We start from the raw sequence: 25,167 nt of genomic DNA, 5'->3' as shown, positions 1-25,167 counted from the left end.
TGGTTGTAAGTCTAGGAGCCCCTGTAAATGGTACCTCAAGTAATTATGAGACTGTCCCAGGCATTATCATATGCGATTTTTTTAAAAACAAGTTATTAAGAAATTCTTATTAATTAGTGAAATAATGTAATCATAATTAAAATACATCAACTTTGCCTGGTCCTTGTGATTGTTTCTCATCTTCTGTTGGGATAGTATTTAAGTATTTTAAGTATTTAATAAATTTATAGGCCGCCCAATCCCAAAGGACTCCGGGCGGCTTACATTTCCAAAAATAAAGAATTAAAATAGAGAGAATAAAAAAAAACAGATTAAAAGAACACTTCATCCACTCAATCTAGGCGGGGCTGGACCTCATTCATGAGGTCAACAGCCCCAGGCCTGCCGGAATAGCCAGGTTTTGGTAGCCTTTCGGAAGGCCGTGAGAGTGGGAAGGATCCGGATTTCTGGGGGTCGATCGTTCCATAGAAGCTGAAGATGATTGAATGCTATGTTAGGAGATCAGAGTTGGGACTGGAAGCTGAGTAGCAATAGCCATACCCCTTAGACTTATATACCGCTTCACAGAGCTTTACAGCCCTCTCTAAGCGGTTTACAGAGTCGGCCTATTGCCCCCAACAATCTGGGTCCTCATTTTACCCACCTCGGAAGGATGGAAGGCTGAGTCAACCTTGAGCCGGGTGAGATTTGTACTGCCAAATTGCAGGCAGCCAGCAGTCAGCAGAAGTTGCATGCAGTACTGCACTCTAACCACCGTGCCACCACGGCTCAATAGAAGCAATATGGAATTGGTTGACTGAGATTTAAGAACAGGAGGAATGTGGTAGAGACAGGAGGGAAGGAGGAAGAAAATAGATCACTGGGATCAGAACTAATGACAAAGGCCTTAATTCTGTGTCCTCAATATGTGTGGGAACTGTATCATATATGGTGGACCTGCCAAAAGGTTAAGGCATTCTGGATAAAAATATGGTGGGTTATGCAAAATAGTTTTAAAAGAAGGATAAAGTTTACTCCTCAGTTATTTTTACTAGGTATATATACTGACTTTACAGCGGTAGAGACTAACTTGATTCTGCACCTAATAACTGCAGCAAGACTGTTGGTGGCGCAATACTGGAAGAAGGAAGACTTGCCTACAATCCAAGAATGGACATTGAAAGTCACAAACTTAGCTGAGATGGCTAAAATATCGGCATATCTTAAAGATCACTCAAATGAGAGATATAAACGAGACTGGGAAAAATGGATTGACTAGATACAAAATAAATACGGGACCAAGAAATTCCAGTTAGCCTATGCTTAAGATCAGAAATGATTTAAACTGTTAAAAGTTAGTTCAGTAAGAAGAAGCTAAGGTCAATGTAGAGATGTCATTAATTTCTTTATTTCTTTTTTCTCAATAGATTTTAGACTGTGTTAGTTAGAAATCCATACCGTGTACGGGTTCTGGGAAGTCGGGGGGGGGAGGAGGGGGGTTGGGGGGGCTGGAGGGAGGGAGGGGCATACAAAAAAATGTACTTCAATGTTTTAATGATTGACGAATGATGAAATATTTGTGTTTTTTAAAAGAAATAAAACCTTTAAAAAAAAATATGTGTGGGAACTGGATCTTCCCGAATTATTCTAGTGCATGAATTCTGGAAAAGTTAAAATACTTTATTCTTTCCTCTCCTTGCTGGTTTTTTTCCCCCCTTGCTTATTCTTTTAAATCAAAGTTTAAACTGATTTTCAGATGGCGGCGGAGGGGTCTCCAGTTTGCCTCATGCTACTCTGTTAGGACCAGCATCTTCTCCAATAGTGGCTTCTGGAGAATCAGTTTCGGTTCCTGAAAACTTGCTTAAAACATATAAAGCAAAGCCAGTCATATTTAAAGGTAATTCAATTATATGAAAAGACCAACGTCTTTAATGCGAGTATATCTGGTGTTTTGTTTGTTTGTTTTGTTTTTTTAAACCTTGTAAACACATTTATGCCTCTTTATATCGTGCACTTGGGATCCACTTTGTCGTGTTTTGCTTCAACAGGGCATGGGAACTTCCCTTACCTTTGTGGGAACCTTAATGATGTCATAGTGAGCCCTCTTTTGTATACATGTTATAAGAATGCACAGTCTCTGTCTAGGTCTTATGAACAATACGGAGCCTCCACTGTTCAGCCAATTTCGGAGGAAATGCAGCTCTTGCTCACAGTGTACTACCTTGTTCAACTTGGTGAGTGTATTCCATCAGCATCCTATTTCAGATGTTCTTAGGATTGTCGGTTCAAATTGTGTTTTTTTTAAAGATGATTTCATAAACTGGAATAGAAACCTTTTTTTAAAAAAAATATTTGAGTTGGGTGCACATATACACAAGAGCCGAGGTGGCGCAGTGGTTAGGGGTGCAGTACTGCAGGCCACTTTAGCTGACTGTGATCTGCAGTTCAGCGGTTCTAATCTCACCGGCTCAAGGTCAGTGACTGCCTCTCCCAGACCTCACCAGCCATAAACCTCACCGCAGGTCACTGGACTAAAATAATCTTTTTATTATAATAGTGTCTAATGTGAATCTTGACATAACTGCTCCTATAACTTCTGGAGATAAAGAAGAAGTGTTCTCTCCAATGGCAAATGTTCAAATAAAAAAAATGCAGTAACGCATTTATATTGAACATACATTTATTTTTTATGACACTAACCTTTTGCATGAGTATTTTCTTCTTCTTCTTATTTCATAATATTTCTGTGTCTCAATAATTTATCTACGTTGGATGCAATTTTAAGGCTGTCAGTATTTTGACCATATATAAAAACTACAGCAATCTGAAGTTTGGAATGAGTTTAATGCAGTGGTAGTCAACCTGGTTCCTACCACCCACTAGTGCATGTTACAGCTTTCATGGAGGAGGAGGGGGGCCTTTCCCCGGAGGAGGGCCTTCTCTGTGGCTGCTCCGACCCTGTGGAATGAGCTACCCCCAGAGATCCGGACCTTACCCACTCTCATGGCCTTCAGAAAAGCTTTTAAAACCTGGCTGTTCCGGCAGGCCTGGGGCTGTTGACCCCATTGTTGAGGTCCAGCCCTGAGCAGATCAAGTGCATATGTTTTTAAATTTGTCTTTCCTTTATTTTTTATTATCTCTTCTTTTCTCTTTGCTTTGTAAGCCGCCCGGAGTCCTCCGGGATTGGGCAGCCTATAAATTTTTGCAAATAAATAAACAAACAAATAAATAAATGGTGGGTGGTAGGGGTTTGCTGTAGCTCTGCTTTATAAATTTTATAAAGTAAAGTTACTTCCCCACTTTATAAATCACCATTTACTGTGGAACCGCTGGGTGGTTAGAAAATTTTACTACTAACAGAGATACAAAAGTGGGCGGTAGGTATAAAAAGGTTGACTACCCCTGGTTTAATGTAACCGGAGAGGAGAGGTGAGTACCGTAGCTTGGATAGCAGAAAAATCTCTCCTGTTCATCATCTTTTTTTGCCTTTCTGATTTTCCCCTAGCTTCAGACCAGGTACCTTTGATTGAGGATTTGGAACAGATCTTCATGCGTTCATGGCGGGAGATGTACCTCTCTGAAATCCGTCAGTATCAGCAGGCCATTCCCCAAGCTTTCCCTCACATTCCTGGCCCCATTGCCCCCGTCACATCGGCTCAGCTCCCCTGGCTAGCTGGCCTGGCGGCCAGCTCATGCAACGACAGCGTCCACATCATTGAGTGCAGCTATTCGTTGGCCGAAGGGCTTTCGGAAATGTTCAAGATGCTCCTTGAAGGAAAGCTGGCAAAGACCAACTATGTGGTGATCATCTGTGCTTGTAGAAACAGAGCCATGGACTCTTGCATTGTGGTGACAGGTGAGCAAGTATGAAACATGCGGGCGTTGTTGTTGTTTTTTCTATCCCTTCTGAAACAACTGAAATGCTTACTTTGTCCTATTTCCTATTTGGCAATGAATAAGGCATATGTGCCTTTTAGCAAGGGCAGAGGTGGGTTCCTACCAGTTCGCACCTATTCGGTAGAACCGGTTCATCAAATCTACCGAACTGGTTAGAAGAGGTTCCACCAGTGGACCCGGAAAGCAGGCCACACCTACAGAAGAGGTTCCAAATGTTTTTGAAACCCACCACTGGTCCTTGGATATGATTATTCTACACTATCATGCTCCTATTTATAAAACTCAGTGCCTCTGTGAAAGGTAAGGATGACTACTGCGTTTGTGGTGCAATCAGAACATTGCGTGTGTTGAAGTTGTTTTAGCGCAAATCAAAGATGCCTTTTAAAAAACAAGTTTACATCCTATTCTTATGCATGCCAGTGCTGTGTGTGAGGTAATTTAAGGTGGTTCTGACAAGTGTCGTCGGCATCTTCATATCCGGTCACATGGGCGGCAAGCCACTCCCATCTGGTCACATGGGCATAAAGCCACTCCCACAAAGGAGGCCACACCAACAGAGTAGGTTCGAACAATTTTTGAAACCCACCACTGAGCAAGGGGCTCTCTGCCCGGTTGCTGGGTGGGCGTGGCCATGGTGGACATGGCGTAGTTGGCCTCCTGCACCACGGCTGGGGGCAGGGGGGAGATTTTTGCCCTCCCTGGGCTCTGGAGGCTTTCCTCGAGCCTCCAGGAGGGCAAAAATGGCCTTTCCAGGCTCCAGAGGCCTTCTGGAGGCTGGAAACAGGCCAGTTTTGGTAGGCCCGTTTTTTTGCCCTCCCTGAACCTCCGCACCCCTGCACTTACCTGCATCCAAAACGGGCTGCGTGGGGACTCCTGGGAGGGGCGGGGTGGACAGGTCCACCCAGGAGTGGGATCTGGGGGTTCTCCGAACTGCACAGAATCTTAAGAGCCGAGGTGGCGCAGTGGTTAGGGTGCAGTACTGCAGGCCACTTCAGCTGACTGTTATCTGCAGTTCAGCGGTTCTAATCTCACCGGCTCAAGGTTGACTCAGCCTTCCATCCTTCCGAGGTGTGTGAAATGAGGACCCAGACTGTGGGGGGCGATATGCTGACTCTGTAAACCGCTTAGAGAGGGCTGAAAGCCCTATGAAGCTGTATATAAGTCTAACTGCTATTGCTATTAACTAGAGGTTCTCCCGGACCCCTGCGAACCCCTAGCAGCCCACCCCTGCACACGTGTAGAAATTTCTCCTACCATCCCTTCTTCCTTTCTTTTTGACTTTACATGCATACAGTATGACCTCTCCAATTTGAGAAGTTCGTCTACATTTCCATCAAGCTATGCGAAGCATCTTGCTTCAAGTGCACTCTGTCTTCTTGGCCTTGAATTCCAATGTTTCTCCTCTGTCTAGCTAAAAATAGGGATGACCTTTGAACAGTAGCTACGGAAGGATTACCATCCCTATTACCTTGGTTATGGATACACAGGCCAATCTACACACAATATCATTTCCCCCCCCCCCCTATTTTAGATAAATGTAATCCTACAAGAATGTCCTGTTTTATCTCTTACAGTTGTCCTGTAAGAGGACAACGAAAGAGTTACGTTCTCATGTAGTTGCATCTGCAGGCTCTTGCTACTGTCCACAAATGGTTTTGTGCAGTATTGTGGGTCTCTTATCATTAGATGCATATGCAGTGTCACAATATACAGGGAAAATGGACAGGGCTTGTATTCTCACATACTTGCATCAAGAGTTCCCTTTGCTTATCTCTCTCCTGACCTCCCCTCCCCTCTCCCGGGTATTGATGCTCTCATAAAATGGTCTTGGAAGCATTTAAGCTTAGCAGACAAATTGGTTGTCCTAAGATTCATATCAGAAGCGCTGCAGAATGTAGATTTTCATCCATAGACAGGCAAAATACACCAACTACTGGCTTTTTATTAAAAGAACCATATTAAGGTTCTTGGTGGTATTTCTTTTCTGGATAATTTGTTATGTTGTGAAATCTCATTAAGATACATGCTAATAAACGTGACATATTATTTGATGGCTTTACCATACAATGAATTATTGACCACATATTCACTTTGTAAGATGAGCATGGCCAGAAGGTCATGCTACGTACATACAGTACCTGAACATTGGAATTCTTCCAAGTCAGAAATTTATCATGTCATCTTCTGGCTGCATTCATAATGTTTTATGAGATCCCAGACAATATTGTTTATGATCCTTCTTTGTTTTTCTCTGTAATTTCTTCTGTCTTTTTCTTACTTTCTTTCTTGGGTAAAATCTCTTAAAGAAGATGCACCTTTTCGTCCAGTCTTTTGGGCCTTTATATGATTTGCTGCCTGTTGATTTATATATGTTTGGCTTTTATAACATTATTTATAGTATTCGGTATATTTTTAAAAAATATATGATTTTTCCAAAGAATGCTGTAAATACAATAAATGTGTAAATAAATTGTTCTTGCCCGATGCTGCATACTAATATCCTTTCATCCAGTTGCGTTTATTTATTTACTAAATAGATATGCCACCCATCTCACTGTCGAGCGATTCTGGGTGGCTTAAAACATCATGAAAAGGGTCAAACTTGAAAACATTAAATATTAAATAAACAGAAATTAAATAAGTTAAAACCAAGATACTCTGGGTTAGAGGTGGGATCTTGTTTTAATTATGTTAATTATTTAATTATGTTAGATAATTATTATATAACTAGCTGAATACTCATGCTCCATTATGAAACTATGTGAGCAGGGGTGGTGGTGGGTGGGTGTGGGGTGTCGTACATATGGGCAGGGGTAGAATTATGGGTGTGGGTATGCACGTGCATGACCCCCCCCCCTGCGGTTCCCCCACATTCCCCTCGCTTTTGGCACACGATGGCAAAAAGGTTAACCATCCCTGTTCTATCCCAATATCAACCATATCCAGATCTACCTATCATTTGCATTTATTTTTCACATTTTATTAGTTTTTTATTCCCCAAACTAGTATCCCTCCACTGCTTTCGACGACAATTTTGATTCTTACATATGAGTATATGGAGATTATTCTCAGATATGGAGAATTTCTGGCAGTGGTGGGATTCAAATAATTTAATAACTGGTTCTCTGCCGTAATGACCAGCTGGGTAGGCGGGGCTCAATGGTCATGTGACTCGGTGGGTGTACCCAACTCAGCGTCACTCACGTCGATGGGCGCTTCCCCTTAGCTGTTACAATGTAAATAAGGGTTAACCGGAGAGGCAGTTTCTGTAAGCAATAAAGATGAGGCTAGAAACAACACTGGAATGTATCCTTCCTGCCTTCCTTACAGGATTAGCCCTGTAAAGTGGGAAAAAACCAAAATGAGATTTCTTCCAACAACTGGTTTTCCGAACTGCTTAGAAAGTTAACAACCGGTTCTCCTGAATCGATGCGGACTGGCTGAATCCCACCACTGGTTTCTGGCTGCAGAAGGATATTCCATGCTCTTGGAACTGAGAAAAACAATCCTTGCTTTGATTTGATGGAATTGTGACTTTGAGATTTCTCTTCCCTTTTTCCATCTTGTAGGGAAATATCAAGCAAGGATACTCTCCGAAAGCCTGCTCACTCCAGCAGAATATCAGAAAGAAGTTAGCTACGAGCTAGTTACCGGGAAAGGAGAAGTTCTCGGAGCATTTTTCAGTTCTCTCTGCCCAGGTAGGCCATAAGACTTTTACAGCAGTGGTGGAATTTTAAAAAATTTACTATCGGTTCTGTGGGTGTGGCTTGGTGGGCATGGCATGGCTTTGTGGGGATGTTAGGGGAGAGAATCTCCATTCTCTCCCAATCAGCTGGGAGGCAGAGAATAGATGGGTGTGTGGCCGGTCAGAGGTGGTATTTCCCAGTTCTCCAAACTACTCAAAATTTCCGCTATTGGTTCTCCAGAACTGGTCAGAACCTGCTGAATACCACCTCTGCTTTACAGTGTGTTTGCAGATGTTGGTTTTTTTCCCCTATGGTAAAAAGCAAGTGTGTTAAGAAAGAACCAATGTAAATCTGGAGCACTAATTGGCTGGCAATTTTTCACACTTCCCATTAGCTGGCTGGGGGAGGGGGGGACACCGGCCAAGACAAAGTGTTATCAGTGGATTGTGGCACATACAAGGTTTCAACTTACCAAGAATTGAAAGTTTAAAGCCAGTGGTAGGAAATGGCCTTATGCAGATTCCTATTCAGTTCTTTAGTGATTCCCTCCCGCTCCCCACCAGTTCACATTAATCTTCTACTTACTGTCAGATAATATTATTTATTTGCCAACTGATAGACAGGTGATAGTAAAGTCTGAAAGCACTTTATTTTTAGTTGCCATTTACTAGGGCGTTAAATTAAACGCCAAATAGCCCGTTATATTAAATGCCAAGTTGTCTGTCAGATTAAATGTCTGTCTTAAATGGGTGTATTTTCTTTTAAAATTCCTTCCTTCCTTCCTTCCTTCCTTCCTTCCTTCCTTCCTTCCTTCCTTCCTTCCTTCCTTCCTACCTACCTACCTACCTACCTACCTACCTACTTACCTTCCTACCTACCTTCATACCTTCCTTCCTTCCTTCCTTCCTTCCTTCCTTCCTTCCTTCCTTCCTTCCTTCCTTCCTTCCTACCTACCTACCTACCTACCTACCTACCTACCTACCTACCTACCTACCAACAGTAATGAGATTAAAAAAAATAACTACTGGTTCTGTGGGCATGGCTTTGTGAGTGTGGCAGGGGAAGAATAGTGCAAAATCCCCATTCCCTCCCCACCCCACTAACTTGCTTTCCAGCTCCGTTCTCCTATTCAGGGCAACAAAAGAAGATTGGCAGGGAGGCAGCAGGGCAGGGCTAGCTTATTTGGTGGTTCGCCAAACTACTCAAAATTTCCACTACCGGTTCTCCAGAACTGGCTGAATACCACCTCTGCTACCTACCTACCTACCTACCTACCTACCTACCTACCTACCTACCTACCTACCAACCAACCAACCAACCAACCAACCAACCAACCAACCAACCAACCAACCAACCAACCAACCACTTTTGGAACCCATTTGAAAGCATAACATTAAAATAAAACGATTTTCTTCATGCAGCATCCTAAGATAAATGCTGGTATCTGAATTTCACATAATTATACCCAGAAGCACCACTCTGTCATTGTAAACTAGAGCAGTGTTTCTCAACCTTGGCAACTTGAAGATGTCCGGACTTCAACTCCCAGAATTCCCCAGCCAGCATTTGCTGGCTGGGGGATTCTGGGAGTTGAAGTCCGGACATCTTCAAGTTGCCAAGGTTGAGAAACACTGAACTAGAGCATCTTTCTTCCTCAAGAGTTGGAATGTTCCTGAATATCCCACAGCTTTAGTGCAACTTTTACAATTCCCAAAGCTCTGTTATGGATTTGCGTAGCTTGAACACAAAATAATTTTTATTTTGTTAGATGGTGACCTCGACGTTTTGTTGGATAAATATTATCAAGAAAATAGGACCCACATATCATCATCTCTCTCTGCTTCCACAAATAAACCGGCAAACCTGGATGTAACTGGAACAGCTGTGTGTACAAGTATGTGTGGTGTGTCTGTGACAGAGATACCTTTTATATATATATATATATTTGTATCCTTTCCGCCCTTTTTCTCCAAGAGTCTTGTCATTGAATGTTCACCTCACAATTTAGGAATCTAAGTCAATAAAGTATTACGTTTTTTGAATAGTAGGTAAATCTTCCTTCTTCCAGTATTGTGCCACCAGCAGTCTTGCTGCGGTTATTAAATGCAAAATCAGGTTAATCTCTACAACTGTACAATCAGTAATTATACCTAACAAAAATAATTGAGGGGGTAAACTTTATCCTTTTTTAAAGAACATTTTGCACAATCCACCTTATTTTTATCCAAAATGCTTTTACCTTTTTACAAGTCCACCATATATATATGATAGTATGTAGCATCAGCCCAATCACATCTCCAGCATTTAGGTTGTAAATTCGGATACATAGAGGCCAGTTTTTTAGGATCTAAATGCCATCTATAAAACATCTTATAAAAGTTTTCTCTCCAATTTTGGGCTTGTGTAAATTTTACATTTCTTACCCAAATCTTTTCCCAGGTGTCCAACATTATTGGTTCTTCAAAATTTTGTGCCCACTTTATCATAGAATCTTTAACTAATTCTGTTTCCGAATCCATTTCTATTAATGCATTATATAGTCTCTTTATATGCATTGGACATTAAAAGTAACAAACCTAGCAGAGATGGCTAAAATATCAGCATATCTCAAGGACCATTCAAATGAGAGTTATAAATTGGAGTGGAGAAGATGGGTTGACTATACTCAAAATAAATATGGGACTAAGAAATTCCAGATAGCTTACGACTGAAGAAACAAGGAATGATATAATCTGTTTAGACTTAGCCTAGCAAAGAGGAGTTAAAGCTCAAATGAAAGATGATACCAACTTTTTCTTTAAGTTTATTTTAGAATATCTTTGTTAAAGATTTATACCCTGTATTGGTTCTGGGAAGTGGGGGGGGGAGGTTGTGGGGGGTTGTGGGGGTAGGGGGAGAGAAGTATTTTTTTTATTTTTTTTATTTTAATTTTATCAATTTCATATATACATTCACAATTATATGATCTCATAACTGTTATTAATAATATGTATTTATAACAATTTTTCCCTACTGTTGACAATATACTTGAAGATTGCTTTTTTAACATCCCATAGATCCATCTTATCTTACAACGGTCCTCCCTTCCTCTTTCCTTCCCTCGTTTCTTCTCTCCTACTCCCCTTCCTTCCTTCCCTCCTTCCCCTTCCCTCCTTCTCTCCTTCTCTCCTTCCTTCCCTCCTTCCTTCCCTTCTTTCTTCTCTCCTTCTCTCCTTCCTTCCCTCCTTGCTTCCCTCCCTCCTTCCCTCCCTCCTTCCTACCCCCCTTTCTTCTCTTTCTTCTCTGGGGGAGAGAAGTAAACATTGGTAAAAGTTTTTTTTTCAAAATTAAAAAAAAAAAGAATTACATTTTTTTTCTCACCATCTTTTTGCTTTTCCCCCCCACTAGGTTATAACCTTGAGCGGCATCAGATCTGTCCTTTCCAGCTCACTGTGGCCCAGAAATTGCTCTCCCATGTATGCTCCATCGCAGATTCCAGCACCCAAAACCTCGACTTGGGCTCCTTTGAGAAAATAGATTTCCTGATATGTGTGCCTCCTTCAGAAGTGACGTATCAGCAAACCCTCTTCCACCTCTGGCGTTCAGGTGCTGATTGGCGTCAATAGGTAGAAAAGATGGTTCCACCACAAATGCGCGCACAAGAAAAGCGCGCCTGACTAAACCGCGATGTCTAAAGCGCGGTGACAAAACCGCGTGATGAATGAGCGACTAATTAGCCCTAAAGCACGCCAACAAAAGTGCGCCGACAGAAGCGTGCTGTAAAGTAACCCTAAACCTAACCCTAACCCTAACTCTATAGAGCCGAGGTGGCGCAGTGGTTAAATGCAGCACTGCAGGCTACTTCAGCTGACTGCAGTTCTGCAGTTCGGCTGTTCAAATCTCACCGGCTCAGGGTTGATTCAGCCTCCCATCCTTCCGAGGTGGGTGAAATGAGGACCCAGACTGTTGGGGGCGATATGGTGACTCTGTAAACCGCTTAGAGAGGGCTGAAAGCCCTATGAAGCGGTATATAAGTCTAACTGCTATTGCTATTGCTAACTCTAAACCTAACCCTAACCCTAACCCTAAACCTAAATGTAAATCTTACCTTAAAGTAAATCGCGCTTCTGTCGGCGCGCTGTTGTCGGCGCGCTGTTGTCGGCGCGTTTTTGACATCGCGGTTTTAGCGCCGCGGTGTTGTCGGCGCGCTTATGATGTTCGCGCTTTTGTCGGGTCACGGAACTGTAAGGCAAATTCATTTCACTTAGCTGACACGCAGTATTTTTTTTTATTTCATTTTTTAGGTGTTTTACTGGAGCTCGGCTTGGCGAAGGAACATCTGACAAAAGAGCGGGTGGAACAATACGTTGTAAAGCTTGACGCCGATGCCCAGTTAAAGTTTAAAGCTTTCTTGCAGAACTCTTTGCAGAATCCACACACCCTGTTTGTACTCATCCATGACCACGCCCACCGGGACCTTGTAAGGTAAGTTTTGTGGTTCGGCGGAAAGACGAGACGAGAGCCAGGACTGCCAGAACAAGAGGTTTATTTTATTTGTATATGTGTGTGTGTGTGTGTGTGTGTATGTGGTATGTATATGTGGTAGGTAGGTAGGTAGAGATATACATGTTGTCCCCGACTTACAACAGTTCATTTAATGACTGTTTGAAGTTACAATGACACTGAAAATAGTGACATGACTGTTTTTCACACTTATGACTATTTGCAGCATCCTAATGGTCGTAGGTTTTATACTCAGATGCTTGACAAACGGACTCATATTTATGACAGTTTGCAGTGTTCAGGTGTCCCTTTGTGACCTTCTGACAAGCAAAGTCAACGGAGAACCCAGATTCGCTTAACAATGTTAATAACTGCGGTGATTCGCTTAACAAATGTGACAAGAAATGTCATAAAAATGGGACAAATTCACTTAACAATTTTTTTTCCAGTTAACAACATAAATTTTGGGCTCAGTTGTGGTGGTAAGTTGAGGAATACATCTACATTTACATCAGTGGTGAGTTCCTATTGTTTTGGACCGGTTCGGCTGAACCAGTAGTAGTTTGGTGGCCTGAGTTGCTGGAACTGGCAGCAACCCAGGCCTGCCACGCCCCCAAACCGGTACTCTGGGCAGCGCCATAGGCGCCGCCATCTTGTTTTTCACTTCTGCGCATGCGCAGAACAATTTTTATTGCACTGCACAGCCCGCCCACAAGTGAACCAGCAGTAGTGATACATATACATATAGACATATCTCATATATGGATGTAGATCAGTGGTGGGATTCAAATAATTTACCAACCAGTTCTCTGCACTAATGACCAGCTGGGTAGGCGGGGCTCAGTGGTCATGTGATCATGTGGGTGTGGCCAAGTCAATGTCACTCAGGTCGATGGGCACTTCGCCTTAGTTGTTACAATGGTAATAAGGGTTAACTGGAGAGGCAGTTTCTGTAAGAAGGGCAATAAAGATGAGGCTAGAAACAACACCAGAATGTTTACTTCCTGCCTTCCTTACAGAATCAGCCCTGGAAAGTGGAAAAAAACAAAAAGTTTCTTCCCAAAACCGGTTCTCCAAACTGCTTAGAAAGTTACCAACCGGTTCTCCCAAATAGGTGCGAACTTGCTGAATCCCACCACTGATGTGGATATCTCATATATCTCATATTTAAATGTGTAAATAACAGATGGGCATGCATCTATTTTACTCTCTGTTCATACGGCGTTTACATTTACTTTGTACTGAACCCCATAGAATGTCAACCCTTGACTGCACACGCTTTCTCTTTTACAGCGCAGTTCACAGCCCGTACCCTCACTCCGATCCAGCGGTGGGACTCGTGGACAGACTGCTGAATTGTAGGGAGGTCAAGGAAGCCCCCAACATCATCACCCTTCATGTGACTTCCTTTCCTTACGCATTGCAGACTCAATACACCCGCATTAGCCCTTACAACGAAATTCACTGGCCTTCGTTATACAACAATGTAAGAAAAATAATTTTTAGGATCAATGCGAGCTTTTTTTTTTTTTTTTTTTTACATTTAGCATGTAAGTAATGATCGCACGACAGTTTAACAAAATGGGTTTTCTTCTTGGAGACTCCTGGGAGGGGCGGGGAGGGGTGGGGAAGGGTGGGCATGGCCAGCCAGGGGTGACATTGGGGGTTTGCTGAACTGGGCAGACTCCTGACTGCATGGAGACTCCTGGGAGGGGCGGGGAGGGGTGGGGAAGGGTGGGCATGGCCAGCCAGGGGTGACATTGGGGTTTTGCTGAACTAGGCAGACTCCTGACTGCATGGAGACTCCTGGGAGGGGTGGGGAATGGTGGGCATGGCCAGCCAGGGGTGGCATTGGGGGATTTGCTGAACTGGGCAGAATCCTGACTCAATACTGTAATCCATCTCATTTATTGTAGGGCATGGACTTATATCATGAAAACAAGAAGTACTATGGATTGCATGAATTCATTGAATCCACACTTTCTGGACACAGTCTTCCATTGCTTCGTTATGACAGCTCTTTTGAAGCCATGGTCATGGCTCTGGGAAAAAGGTAGAGTGAGCGCTGTTTAATAAAGTTTAGCATTACTGCTGTGTTCCTTAAAAGCGAAGGTTGGGTTTTTGTTAATGGCTTTTTTAAAAAAAAGAATAATATTCTTTCAGATTTACATATTTTAATATGTAAATGTACAGCCTCCCCCAAATACACAAAACCGTTATTTTCTCTCTGGATCATGATGAAAACTGCAGAAAAATTCCGTCCTCCATTGGTGTCAGATTTCTGTTTCCCACGAGAGTTGACAGAATTCAGCAGCATCCATAGATGGTGGGAGAAATAATTTGACTTTTGAGGAAGGTGTCAAGTGCTGCTTCATTTAATAATCAGGAAAGAAACCACTCAACTCCATTTGGTTGAAATTAAGTGTACTAATTACAAACGAATAGTAGCAAAGCAAAGCTGAGTCTGGTTAATTTGGCGCGAAAGCAATAGATATCATGTATAATCCAATCCCCTCCCCTTGGCACCCCAGTCCATAGTACAATAATAATTCACCCAACTGTCAGGTGGGAGATATCTTCAAAAAGCATCATCAGGGTGGAATGCTGGACAGTTAACCTTGGCGGGAAACTCCCTTCCTTCACATGCCCAATGAGATGGTCAGGACAGCTTCTAGAATACTCCTCCAGCACATAACCATTCCCCTCCCAAATACCATGCTCCCCCTCCCCCTTTCAATGGCAGCCGAAGCAACAGCAAGGCAGAGGCTGACAGAAGGTACCTGAGGATTTTGTGTGTGTGTGTGTGTTTTTTTTAAAAAAATACTATATAAAGAAAGAGTTCCACAATGTGGCTACAAATTTAGGTGAACTATGAGTCATATGTTGTGTCGGTGTGTGTGTCTGTGTATGTGTGTGTGTGCGCACGCTGATACAATATAATATAAACACAGAATGCCATTTAAAATGTCTATTATTTCTGGCCATTCTGGGCAATTTTGATCTATACGTATTGATAATTCTCTGTCTGCCTGTCTGTCTCTCTCTCTCTGTCTCTCTCTCTCTGTCTCTCTCTCTCTGTCTCTCTCTGTCTCTGTCTCTGTCTCTGTCTCTCTCTCTCTCTCTCTCTCTCTCTCACACACACACACACACACACACACACATATATGAAGAGAGCCGAGGTGGCGCAGTGGTTAGGGTGCAGTACTGCAGGCCACCTCAGCTGACTGTTATCTGCAGTTCGACTGTTCAAATCTCACCGGCTGAGGGTTGACTCAGCTTTCCATCCTTCCGAGGTGGGTAAAATGAGGACCTGGATTGTTGTTGGGGGCAATATGCTGACTCTGTAAACCGCTTAGAGAGGGCTGAAAGCCCTATGAAGCGGTATATAAGTCTAACTGCTATTGCTATTGCTATTGCTATTGCTATTGCTATTGCTATTGCTATTGCTATTGCTATTGCTATTGCTATATGTATGTATGTATGTGTGTATGTGTATATATATATATATATATATATATATATATATATATATATATATATATATATATATATATATATATATATATATATATATATATATATATATATATATATATAAATATAAAAATCAGTGATGTTTCACATGTTTTACTGTAGTTTTTGTTGGACTTAAGAAAGCCAGTTTGCTATAGTATTAAGGGCACTGAGGAGACCTAATTCTCTCTTAGGTATAGTAGCCAGCTGGGTGACTGGTTCAGTCACTCTTTTCCCTAGACTGGGAATTGAAAAATATCTCGGAAGAAGGCAACCCAGGGTTTAGGTATCTAAAGCATCCTCATAATATCGCCTTGCTTTTGGTGTCCTTCCAGGTTTCCTCGGCTGCATAGTGCCGTGATAAGGACATTTGTTCTTGTCCAGCACTACTCCGCAGCCTTGATGGCCGTCTGCGGCCTCTCCCAGATGAAAAACTACACCACCGTTGAAACTTTGGAGATCACGCAGAACCTCATCAACTCTTCCCAGCAGTGCCCCAGCGGACATGGGCTGATGGTGGTCTTAAGGATCCCTTGCTTGCCATTGGCTACGGTGGCTTATGAACGCCTCAAACACGTGAGGGAAAGGCTTGCTTTGGAAGGCCGTTTTGAAATCATCCTGGGGAACCCCAACTCCGGAATCAACATTGGGAAGCACTTTGTGGAGCAACTCAAGGTACTTTGTGGTGAAATCTCAGCTGCCGTAGCCTGGAGGAGGGGCGGATGGGGGGGGGTGATGTCTGGTTAATGCAGTCTGTGGGAACAAAAAATACCTACAGGATCCAATCTGGCTCTGTCAGTGGTGAGATTCAAATAATTTAAGAACCGGTTCTCTGCCCTAATGATTTATTCCAACAACCAGTTCACTACTTAGAAAGTTAACAACCGGTTCTCTCGAAGTGGTGCGAACCGGCTGAATCCCACCACTGGGCTCTGTCAAATACAGCAAAACTCACTTGACACATTTCTCACTTAGCGACATAAATTTAGGGCTCAGTGACGGTTGTAAGTTGAGGACTACCTGTATGTTTGTGGCCTTGTATATAGACGTACACATGCGTGTATATATGCATGTATGCAGGATAAAATCATCATTATAATCATAGGATTAAAAAAAATAGTAATAACAACACCCCCAACATTTAAGTCCATGTGCCAGATGACCTCAACCACTACATAGAGTCTGCTAACACTTTAGTACTCTCTTCTCTTCACCCTTAGAGCCGAGGTGGCTCAGTGGTTAGGGTGCAGTACTGCAGGCCACTTCAGCTGACTGTTATCTGCAGTTCAGCGGTTCTAATCTCACCGGCTCAAGGTTGACTCAGCCTTCCATCCTTCCGAGGTGGGTGAAATGAGGACCCAGACTGTGGGGGCGATATGCTGACTCTGTAAACCGCGTAGAGAAAGCCCTATGAAGCGGTATATAAGTCTAACTGCTATTGCTACCCTATTATAAAGGAAGGCGAAACTGATTGAGCATGACCAAAGTATTCTATATGGTTGTGATGGCTAACCTTTTCTGGTCAGAGTGCCCAAAGCACATGCTCAAGTGCGCACAGGTGCCCATGCCCGAACCCCCAAAATACAATGCTCACCCCACACACAGCGTCCCCCACATGCATGTGCGCCCCACCCCTATGTATGCATGTGTGACCCTGCCCCCCAGGCATGCGACCCTGTGCATGTTCCCCTCCCCCGCACATGTGTCCGTGACACCCTGCACATGCCCCAGCAAATGTGAACGCGATCCCCCCATGCCCCAACCCCCTGTGCATGCGACCCAAAGAACGGCTGGCTGGCAGGAGACACGCATGCATATGCGGCAGAACTGAATTGGGGTGACGGCTCGCATGGCCTAGGTTTGCCGAGGTGGCGCAGTGGTTAGAATGCAGTACTGCAGGCCACTTCAGCTGACTGCTATCTGCAGTTCAGCGGTTCTAATCTCACCGGCTCAAGGTTGACTCAGCCTTCCATCCTTCCGAAGTGGGTGAAATGAGGACCCAGACTGTGGGGGCGATATGCTGACTCTGTAAACCGCTTAGAGAGGGCTGAAAGCCCTATGAAGTGGTATATAAGTCTAACTGCTATTGCTATTGCTATTGCCATCACAGCTATATGACCTCAGTTGAGCTGAGATCAAGAGCAGAAATGTATTCATTTATTTCCTTATATCCCACCTTTTTTATTTTTATACTTATATGTAACTTAAGGTAGCAAAGATACCTCCTCCTCCTCCTCCTCCTCCTCCTCCTCCTCCTCCTCCTCCTCCTCCTCCTCCTCCTCCTCCTCCTCCTATTTCCCCCACAGCAATTGTGAGATGGGTTGGACGGAGAGGGAGTGACTCGCCCAACAATTAACTCCTCTCCCCCCGTTTGATTGGCTGGATATATTCTAATCAGTTGCCTTAAATATGACTGACAGAACTGGCAGAAAATTGAAGATGCTGATTGGAAACCCCAGACATATTTGGAACTGGAGGGTCTACCTTGCATTTTGATTTTCAGTGGAATGGATCCTCAGGGAGAATCTCTGCCAAGGTAATGAGTTTTATTAAAAACAACCCCCCCCCCTTCCAAAAAAAAACAAAACCCACAACCCAACCACGAAATAAAGCCTAGAGCATTGTTTCTCAACCTTGGCAGCTTGAAGATGGGTGGACTTCAAGTCCCAGAATTCCCCAGCCAGCCATGCTGGCTGGGGAATTCTGGGAGTTGAAGTCCACTCATCTTCAAGCGGCCAAGGTTGAGAAACAATGGCCTAGAGCAGTGTTTCTCAACCTTGGCCACTTGAAGATGTCTGGACTTCAACTCCCAGAATTCCCCAGCCAGCATTCGCTGTCTGTCTGTTAATTAAATGCTGTAATTTATCTCTGGCTCGGAGTGTGTGTTGGTGTGGGACGAGGGGGTCAGAACACTACTCTATGCAGTTTCTAACAGGTACGGCAGGGAGTCTCATGCTGAATCTGAATCACCTTTCCGGTTTTGGGACAAATATTTGCACATCCCTATTAGTAAAAAATACATTGGGAACATTGCCTTTCTTTCTGGAACCTGATATTATCTAGAAACAAATATGAACGTTTCCTATTATCTACCAGCAAAAGAGTTGCACTATATATTGGGTCAGGAATACCTGCCAGTTTGATAACTTTCAAATTTGAGGTTGGTCTTGATACTATATCCCAGGCTGAATTTTGGCACTAATTAAGCCCTACTTGTATGCCAAATATCAAGGAAAGGCAATGCATGAATAGAGGTTCCCAACCTTAGCAACTTTGAGATATGTTGACTTTAAGTCCCAGAATTGCAACACTCACAAAGTAGTTGAGGTGCAGTTATTTGAAATGCAATTCTCAATGTATGTTGCAGGCCAAAAAATCGAAAGGGTAGCAGTAAGGTGGTGAGTTGAATTTTTTTTTTTTTTACTTAATAATACTGGCATGTTTAATTTGTTCATTCTTTTTCTACCTGCCCATCCAAGATCCTTGAGATACTGTGACCTACGGTTGATAAACTCCTCATGCCTGGTGAGAACAGCTTTGGAGCAAGAAGTTGGCTTGGCGGCGTATTTTGTCAATTCTGAAAGTACAGTTGAGAAAGGAGGAACCACCAATGAAGTCTTGGAGAGTGACCCAGAAAAACTGAGCAGTACTGATAATGAGGATGAGGAAATAGTAACGGAAGGTAAAGGATATCCTTTGGACCACAGCATCAAACCAGCCTTCTCCACCCATGGCCATCCAATATATTGAATACAACCCATTTTTAATTGGTAATCCTGCTTCCGGTAGGATTAATCCTATCTTGAGTAGCATCAAGAGCTGACGAGGGCAGAAGGTCCTTCAAATCAATGTAACATTGATACATTTCAAAAGCCGAGGTGGCGTGGTGGTTAGGACGCAGTACTGCAGGCCACTTCAGCTGACTGTTATCTGCAGTTCAGCGGTTCTAATCTCACCAGCTCAAGGTTGACTCAGCCTTCCATCCTTCCGAGGTGGGTGAAATGAGGACCCAGACTGTGGGGGCAATATGCTGACTCTGTAAACCGCTTAGAGAGGGCCGAAAGCCCTATGAAGCGGTATATAAGTCTAACTGCTATTGCTATTTTGGTCATTGTTTTCTTTTAAACATTTTTTATAATGGAATATGCTTCTGAATTTGGGAGGAAGAGTGGGACGTAAATAAATACATGTTTCCAACACCTTTCTTTGTCACAAATTTGCTCTTCTCACCCAGATTTCCCCTTTATGTCATATTAAATGCACATTCCGCCCTCCCCTCCTCTTCCTTCTCCTCTTCCCTCCTTTTCTTTGATCATGAATCATTACAATCTGTGATGGGCACTGTTCCAAATTAAAGCAATGGAACCATTCTGCTTCATGTTAGAACTTCATGGGATGGAGTGTGTAAAGCAGTTGGTAACCCAAGGGGAAAGACAAGCAGGTCCTTTTCGGAGAAGAAATCAATTCAAGATTACAGAGGTTGAGGTTCATTATTTATTTATTAAATTCACCATATTTTTCAGAGTATAAGACGCACCCTTTTCCCTCAAAAAAGAGGGTGAAAATCTGGGTGCATCTTATACACTGAATACAGCATTTTGGCCTCCTGAAACTCCGAACCCTTCACCAAAATGGTCGTGCATAGCCTTTAGGAGGCTTTCAGAGTGCTCCTGGGGGCTTGGGAAGGCAGAAATGAGCAAAAAAGGGGCTGTTTTTTGCTCGTTTTTGCCTCCCCAGCCTCCAGAAGCACTCTACAAGCCTCCTAAAGGCTATACATGCCCTTTTTTGAACAAAAAATGAACCATTTTTGGGAGGTCTGCAGAGTATAAAAACTTTTTTTAAAAAATTTGCCTCTTCAAAATCTTGGTGCGTCTTATACTCCAAAAAAATGCAGTATGTGCTGCCAATATCTCATTAATAGTGATTCTGGGAGGCTTGTAAACATATAACCAGAGGTACAAATATTAGAAAATTAAATATTAAATAAATGGGAGTGTAATCAAGTTTGTCGGTCTACTTTATTGATTAGCCCTTGGGTCATATCAAAGTGCAGAATTCCAGAGACAAATTACTACTAAAATCTGATAAAAATAATTTAAAATGGAATGGGAATAAAATATGATTTAAAATTAAATTGGAATAAAATATGATTTAAAATTAAATTGGAATAAAATACAAGTAAAAACAAGTAAAAAAACCAGAATATTAATAGAGTGGAGGTGTGGGATCTTCTTCCACTAGTCCCCTTCTAATAAAGAAGACCCCCTCTGGGGCCAATGGCCCATTGGCCAGGTTTTGAAGCTCTTATGGAAGGACAAAAGGGTGTGTGCGCAGATCTCAAGGGGCACAGTGTTCCAGAGGGTGGGACCCTTGGCAGAAAAGGCCTTTCTCCAGGAACCCACCAGCTAGAATTCCTCGACCAACAGAGTATGCACGACGTCCCTTCTGCTGGTGTGGGTGGGGCAAGCCAATCCCTTTGGGGTGAGACAGTTTCTTGGGTAGTATTTGCCTTATCCTATCAATTTTGTGTTTGCGTGTATATATGTATATGTACAGTATATGTATATATGTATATAAACTTCCTCCCATATTTGGGCATGCCAGGGGTTGTGACTCTAAATACATACCTATTTCCCTGGCTCAGCTGATAAGGAGAAGAACCTCGTGGCTTAGTGGTTAACACATCTGCCTAAGATGCAATACAGCACAGGTTCTAATCCCAGTAAAGGTATGACTAGCTGATGAGAGCTAAATAGCTTGAAATAGTTCTATACTAGTCTCCCTTTATTTATTTATCAGCACAAATACACATATGTATATAAGTGTATATACTGTGTTTCCCTGAAAATAAAACAGGGTCTTGTTTTCTTTTGTCCCCTGAAATAAGCACTTGGGCTTATTTTTGGGGAGGTTTTATTATTTTTGAGCTGCAGGAGGCGGTGAGCGTGGTCACTTCATGGCTGCTGCTGTATTACAATATTTTCAAGGAGGACTTATTTTCAGGGGAGGGCTTATGTTAGCGCATGTGCTCAAAAGCCTAATTGGGCTTATTATCTGGGAAGGTCTTATTTTGGAGGAAATAGAATATATATATATATGTATATGTGTGTGTGTGTGTGTGTGTGTGTGTTTATATATATATATATATATATATATATATATATATATATATATATATATATATATATATATATATATATATATATATATATATATATATATACATATATATATACATATATATATATACATATATATATATATACATATATATACATACATACACACACACACACACACACACACACACACATATATACATATACATATACATACATACATACATACATACTGTATATGGAAATAAATAGTTTATGGCTTACCCCCCTTAATCAACTACAAAAATAGAATACCTATCATTTTATTATGTATTTTTGTGAGAGGAACCCTGATATCAAAGTAAACGTCTGTTTCTTCACCCCCTTTGTATTTTAAGTTAGAACATATGATGTCTATAAAAATATTAAATAAGATTTCCCTTCATTTATGGAGCAGGCTCAGCTTCCGAAAGAAAAAGCCCTGTGAATAGGGACAGATGTGGCTCTCGTGATTCTGCCGATTCTTCTCTCTCCTCAAAAGCTTCAAGTAAGACTTCCCAGTTCAGCATTTTCTGTGTTTTCTTTGAATGTTGGAATGTTCGTTTATTTCTGGAAACTGTTTATATCTCCCTTGTCCCGCATAGCGGTGTTTCTCAGCTCCAGCAACTTTATGATGAGTAGACTTTAAATCCCAGAATTCCCTAGCCAAGTGGGGAATTTCCTGTGGGCCTTCCAGATTTGGACAGATATTAGCCAATCAACCATGGTAGCAGGCAGCACTGGTGATAGATCAGCGGTGGGTTTCAAATAATTTAACAGCCAGTTCTCTGCCCTAATGACCAGCTGGGTAGGTGGGGCTCGGTGATCATGTGACTAGGTGGGTGTGGCCAACTCAATGTCAGTCATGTCGATGGGCGCTTCGCCTTAGCTGTTACAATGTAATAAGAGTTAACCTGAGAGGCAGTTTCTGTAAGCAGGACAATAAAGATTAGGCTAGAAACAACACCAGAATGTTTCCTTCCTGCCTTCCTTACAGGATTAGCCCTGTAAAGTGGAAAAAAAACAAAAGGAGATTTCTTCCAACAACCGGTTCTCCGAACTGCTTAGAAAGTTATCAACCGGTTCTCCCGAATAGGTGCGAACTGGCTGAATCCCACCACTGTGACGTTCATGGAAGGAGGGTTGGGATAAATAAACACCCGTGCATTGCCAGGTTATCAGCTAGTGTGTTTATATATTTCAGGGTGAGAGTTTGTGGATTGTAGAAGTAGATTTGCATATTGAATTTGTGCTAAGGCAACTCCTTTTTTCTGTTCACATGAAAAACTGTTATTCATCACTGCACGTTCAGTCAAGACTTTAGGATCCTTTTGGCAACATGATAAGCTGAAATTTAGACATATTTCAATCGACGGATCCATCTAAATTCAGGCTCATCTCTCACCAAGAGATTACGATTCCATCCCCCATTTAACAGGGCAAATTTCAAGGTTTCGACCTTGCTTGTCCATTTCTGCCTAATTTATTGTATCCCGGGAATGATTTGTGGTGATGTTTTTATATATGTGTGGGGAAGTGTCAGCTTCTGCTTTGCTATCTCTTCAGCTGCCATGAAACGGGGAGGGAGGGCATGGTATTTGGGAGGGGTTACTCATTGTACTGGTGGAAGGTTCTGGAGTTCACCGATTGATCGGACTGCGCATGCGTGGGTGTTTCCCGCCAGGTCTAACGGCACTGACATTCCATCTTCATGATGCCTTTTGAAGTTATCTTGCACCTGACATTTGGAAGACTTATGATTGGGCTGGGACTGTGATGCCAAGGGGTGGGGAATGGGCTATTCTATATATCAACTGCTTTCGCGCCTAATTAATCAGACTTCGCTATGCATTGCCTTTAACCATTATTAATTAGTAAAAGTACATTTGATTTCTACACATGGAGTCTCATGGTCTTTCTTTCCTAATTAACTAATGGAGAGGAGCTGACAGGAAGAGAGTAAGCGGCCACTAACCATCGCCGCTTTATCGCTAACCTATAGATTTTATTCACAGGCGCGCCATTTTGCAGTGAAGCATCTGCAACGGAGGCAGAGAAAATGTCACCTCAGCAGATGTTAAGCAGCAGTAATGAGGAGAGTGTGAACAGCACTGAAAAGCCAAGGCCCAAAGCGGAGAAAGAGCCTAAACAGACCACGAAAGCTGCTCAGGCTCCCATCTCTTCATCGTCACCCTCTCCTTTCTCGTCTTCCTTGGCTTCTTCTCTCCCCACCCATAGTTCCTTGCCTCTGCAGGGCTCCCACTGTTCCATGAGCAAAACATCTCAGCAGCCTCCCATCGTTTACCTCCCCAAACTGATGTATGACATTGTGACCTCTGCCGACAGCACGGGCCTTCCCAAATCCTCCTCCCTCTTGCCTTACCATTCAGTAACGTGGGCAAGCTCTTTCCGGCCTCTCATGAATAAAATGATGACCTCCACAGAGCAATCCCTCTATTATCGCCAGTGGACAGTTCCTAAGCCAATCCACATGGACTACAACAATAGGAATGAAGGGAGGATGGACACTTTTCACCCAAGGAGGCTGCTGCTGAATGGGCCACCCCAGGTATGTAACAGACTTGAAGCAATTACTTCTAATATTGTCTCTTGATCATTTCCCTTTCACCTTCTCATTTTAAGAAAACAATTGCCTTGTAGGACAAAACTACCAAGTAGTCATTTCATTTTTTTCATTTTCCCTTTATTTGTATGCCGCCCTTTTCCCTGGGGGGACTCAGGGTGGCTCACAGTTCAAAAAAAGGGGGGGGAGGGAAGACAAACAATTTCTAACATAAAGACAATACATCATTATTAAAAACACAACAGTCACACAATTCGAGTGGGGTTAAAATCTTAACCCCAGGCCAGCCGGGACAGCCAGATCTTTAGGGCGGCGCGGAAGGACTGGAGGGTGGTGAGGGTCCGAATCTGCACGGGGAGTTCGTTCCAGAGGGTCGGAGCAGCCACCGAGAAGGCTCTCCTCCGAGTAGTTGCCAGTCTACACTGGCTGGATGATGGAATTCGGAGGAGGCCTAATCTATGCGATCGTATCGGTCTAGTGGAGGTAATTGGCAGTAGGCGGTCTCTCAAGTACCCAGGTCCAGTACCATGAAGGGCTTTGTAGGTGATAAGTAGCACCTTGAATCGCACTCTCTTAGTAGCACCTTAGTCCCACTCTCTTGGCCTTCTGTAAGTCTGTTAAGACCTGGCTGTTCCGGCAGGCCTGGGGCTGTTGATCTTGATTGAACTTCAGCCCCCATTAAAATTGAGTGCGTGTTGTGTTTTGTTTTTAACTCTCTATCTTGTATTTTTAAACCTTTTTTTAAATATTTTTAAACTGCTTTTATGTAAGCTGCCCGGAGTCCTTCGGGATTGGGCGGCATACAAATCTATTAAAATTACAAATTAGTACAGTACTGGTAGTATAATGGCCTTCTGAATTATGATTATGACATCAAAAAAGTTACTGT

At 42.8% G+C, this 25,167-nt stretch overlaps 1 protein-coding gene across 1 annotated transcript in view; it reads left to right on the top strand.

Moving 5' to 3' along the window:
• Positions 1-25,167, top strand: part of GREB1 (growth regulating estrogen receptor binding 1) — an 89,290-nt gene that overhangs the window by 42,637 nt on the left and 21,486 nt on the right. Inside the window, exons 8-21 of the mRNA XM_087702786.1 lie at positions 1,736-1,876; positions 2,028-2,213; positions 3,485-3,835; positions 7,446-7,574; positions 9,331-9,456; positions 10,950-11,147; positions 11,846-12,026; positions 13,338-13,530; positions 13,961-14,097; positions 15,893-16,232; positions 17,978-18,093; positions 19,037-19,239; positions 22,113-22,202; positions 23,710-24,263. Of these exons, the coding sequence (XP_087558912.1) occupies positions 1,736-1,876; positions 2,028-2,213; positions 3,485-3,835; positions 7,446-7,574; positions 9,331-9,456; positions 10,950-11,147; positions 11,846-12,026; positions 13,338-13,530; positions 13,961-14,097; positions 15,893-16,232; positions 17,978-18,093; positions 19,037-19,239; positions 22,113-22,202; positions 23,710-24,263 (2,945 nt within the window). The remainder of the gene's footprint in view (positions 1-1,735; positions 1,877-2,027; positions 2,214-3,484; positions 3,836-7,445; positions 7,575-9,330; positions 9,457-10,949; positions 11,148-11,845; positions 12,027-13,337; positions 13,531-13,960; positions 14,098-15,892; positions 16,233-17,977; positions 18,094-19,036; positions 19,240-22,112; positions 22,203-23,709; positions 24,264-25,167) is intronic.

Source organism: Thamnophis sirtalis, unplaced genomic scaffold (assembly GCF_051295495.1).
Source record: "Thamnophis sirtalis isolate CommonGarterSnake01/CBP01778 unplaced genomic scaffold, rThaSir2_p1.2 scaffold_16, whole genome shotgun sequence".
NCBI lineage: Eukaryota > Metazoa > Chordata > Lepidosauria > Squamata > Natricidae > Thamnophis > Thamnophis sirtalis.
This window is presented reverse-complemented; position numbering and strand designations above follow the sequence as displayed.